This window comes from Arachis duranensis, chromosome 10, assembly GCF_000817695.3.
Source record: "Arachis duranensis cultivar V14167 chromosome 10, aradu.V14167.gnm2.J7QH, whole genome shotgun sequence".
NCBI classification, from domain to species: Eukaryota; Viridiplantae; Streptophyta; class Magnoliopsida; order Fabales; family Fabaceae; genus Arachis; species Arachis duranensis.
In genome coordinates this window covers 69,140,591-69,142,126 of record NC_029781.3, presented here as the reverse complement: position 1 = coordinate 69,142,126, position 1,536 = coordinate 69,140,591, and the positions used below count along the sequence as shown (strand labels likewise).

At 45.0% G+C, this 1,536-nt stretch overlaps 1 protein-coding gene across 1 annotated transcript; it reads left to right on the top strand.

Annotated features, from left to right (window-relative positions):
- Positions 1-233: 233 nt before the first annotated feature.
- LOC107470148 (uncharacterized) lies at positions 234-1,298 on the top strand. Its single transcript, XM_016089539.1, has one exon. It carries the CDS (start codon positions 234-236, stop codon positions 1,296-1,298), a length of 1,065 nt encoding a protein of 354 aa, XP_015945025.1.
- The last annotated feature ends 238 nt before the right edge of the window (positions 1,299-1,536 follow it).

Genomic DNA, 1,536 nt, shown 5'->3' with positions numbered 1-1,536 from the left:
TGGATACTGGTGACTATGCTTGGACCATAATGGAGGAGGTGAATTACATGGGAAACTCCTCCAAAAACTCCAACAACAATCCCTATTCGAATACTTTCAATCAGGGATGGAGGAACCACCACAACTTTGTGTGGAGAGATCAGTAGAAGCCTCAATAATGCTTCAACAGCAATCAGGGTGGAATAAACCAGTACAGGTTCAACAACAGACCATTTCAACCCTCTCAGTAGTATATGGAGACTCCCACACAAAGCTTCTCTGACCTGGCTACTATAGTCTCTAACCTCTCCAAGACCACTCATAGTTTTATGGCAGAAACTAGGTCTTTCATCATAAACTTGGAGATTCAGGTAGGTCAGCTGAGTAAGAAGATCCCAGAGATCCCCTCTAACACTCTTCCAAGCAACACTATGGTGAATCCAAATGAAGAGTGCACGGCCCTCACTATGGAAGCTGAGGCTGAACCCAAGGAGGAGCCTGCTACTGAGGAACTGACGGAGATCAAGGCTCAGGTGGAGACTGAGAGTGTCCCCATACATGACTTTATGAAGATGGAGGAGCCTAAAGAACAATCTTCTCCAGATGTGCAAGAGGAACCTAAGGAGGAAAAACTTGCTCGATTCTTGGCAATCCTTAGAAAGCTGCAACCCAATATCTCTTTTGCAGAGGCATTGGAGAAGGAACCTCCTTGTATGGCCTGTTTGAACAATACTATCTCTGAGAAGACAGCCCTGAAGGGAGATGAGATGGTGATACTAACCAAGGAATACAGTGCCTTGGTCCAGAAGAAGCTGCCTCCGAAGATGCCAGATCCCGAAAACTTTCTGATTCCCTATACTATAGGGACCATCACCTTTGAGAGAGCATTGTACGACTTTGGCTCTAGCATCAACCTTATGCCTCTTTCTGTAATGAAGAAGCTAGGGATCCAAGAGATGCAGCACACTAGAATCTCACTGGAGATGGCAAATATGTCCCTGAAACAGGAATATGGCGTGGTGGAAAACGTTCTTGTAAAGGTTGAAAACCTTTACCTCCCTGCGGACTTCGTGATATTAGACACTGGGGAGGATAGAGATGACCCCATCATACTTGGAAGGCCTTTCCTAGCTACTAGGAAGGCCTTGATTGATGTGGAAAAAGGAGAGCTAGTCCTGAGGTTGAATGAAGATCACATCCTGTTCAAGATCCCCAACTCTAACTCTCTATCAGACAAAGGAGGTACTACTGTGCAATACTTAGTGTTCCAACCTTCTCTCTCAGTAGAGAGCATTACAGAGTCCCCTAACATAACCTAAGTTTTGTGTTAGGCATCTATCACCATCTACTAAAGAAGGAGGTACGTAGAAGAAAGTACCCAAGAGATGGAGGAACAAGAAGATTCCAACTGAAGACTTCTCACTTGGTATGAGAGTTGTCTTCACAAGAAATCCAGTCATTCCACACATAGTGAATCGGATCCTGTCATTGGAACATGTTGAGTTAATCCAGGAGAGCACATGACGGAAGTTCACCATGAGGGGTGAAGATCTGAGC

Bases quoted from the DNA above. Each gene is read 5' to 3' on its own strand.
- LOC107470148 (XM_016089539.1), top strand. From the start codon at position 234: ATGGAGACTCCCACACAAAGCTTCTCTGACCTGGCTACTATAGTCTCT.